The following is a 739-nucleotide window of genomic DNA, read 5'->3' as shown; positions in this document are numbered from 1 at the left end:
GAAGGAAGTACCTGCGCTGCGGACCGTCAGTCTGGCTCCAGCGGCCGCCAGGAGAGGGTTCAGGTCGCTGATGGGCGATGACGTCACGATATTCCCGCCAATGGCCTTTGAGAGGAAGGTCACTATTAATAACATCAAAAGACTCGGAAATAAAGGCTTAGAAGTAGTAGCATCAATATCATCGATAACACAGTTCATAGATAAAAAAAACAGCAATATTACAAAATCACAAGAACTTTCTCTGTACAAAAACACGCTTTAAGCCTCTCACCGCCGTGTTTCTGATCTGTTTACCCCCAAACCAGCGTAGCATTTCTAAAATGGCGGTAAATATTCTCGTACGATATTCTGTTGGTACCAAAAAAAATAGTTACTACTCTTGTAGTCTTCACAAATTGTACGGTATAACTAAATTTATTTCTTCATGTGTTCTTCTATTTGTCTATTTCTTACATCCATTTCTCGTCACGAACGCTTAAAAAAACGTAAAAACTGAACCAAAAGGAAGTGACCTTCCTTCCCTTACCCGGCAGCGAGTTGACCTGGCGCCGCAACGTTCCTTCGACAACGGAAAGAGTCACAGACGCCCCGAACGCCACGCCCTCCTTCGTCAGCGCCACCTTCGTCAGTTCCACTACGTTGGTCGGGTTGATGAGGACGGGGTAAGTCTGGTTCTTGAACTTGACTTCGATGCCTTGCCAGATGGAGAGTCCGAGTTAGGTGTGAGATATTTAATGTA

General features: G+C 45.1%; 1 protein-coding gene across 1 annotated transcript in view; it reads right to left on the bottom strand.

The window, feature by feature from the left end:
• LOC119590688 (xanthine dehydrogenase/oxidase-like) overlaps window positions 1-739 on the bottom strand; it is a 27,694-nt gene that overhangs the window by 12,320 nt on the left and 14,635 nt on the right. The window contains exons 8-10 of the mRNA XM_037939375.1: window positions 527-694; window positions 272-348; window positions 12-105 (exon numbers count right to left, since the gene is read on the bottom strand). Of these exons, the coding sequence (XP_037795303.1) occupies window positions 12-105; window positions 272-348; window positions 527-694 (339 nt within the window). The remainder of the gene's footprint in view (window positions 1-11; window positions 106-271; window positions 349-526; window positions 695-739) is intronic.

This window comes from Penaeus monodon, chromosome 27 (genome assembly GCF_015228065.2).
Source record: "Penaeus monodon isolate SGIC_2016 chromosome 27, NSTDA_Pmon_1, whole genome shotgun sequence".
Taxonomy (NCBI): domain Eukaryota; kingdom Metazoa; phylum Arthropoda; class Malacostraca; order Decapoda; family Penaeidae; genus Penaeus; species Penaeus monodon.
Note: the sequence above shows the minus strand (reverse complement) of the source record. Positions and strands in the feature narration are given on the sequence as shown.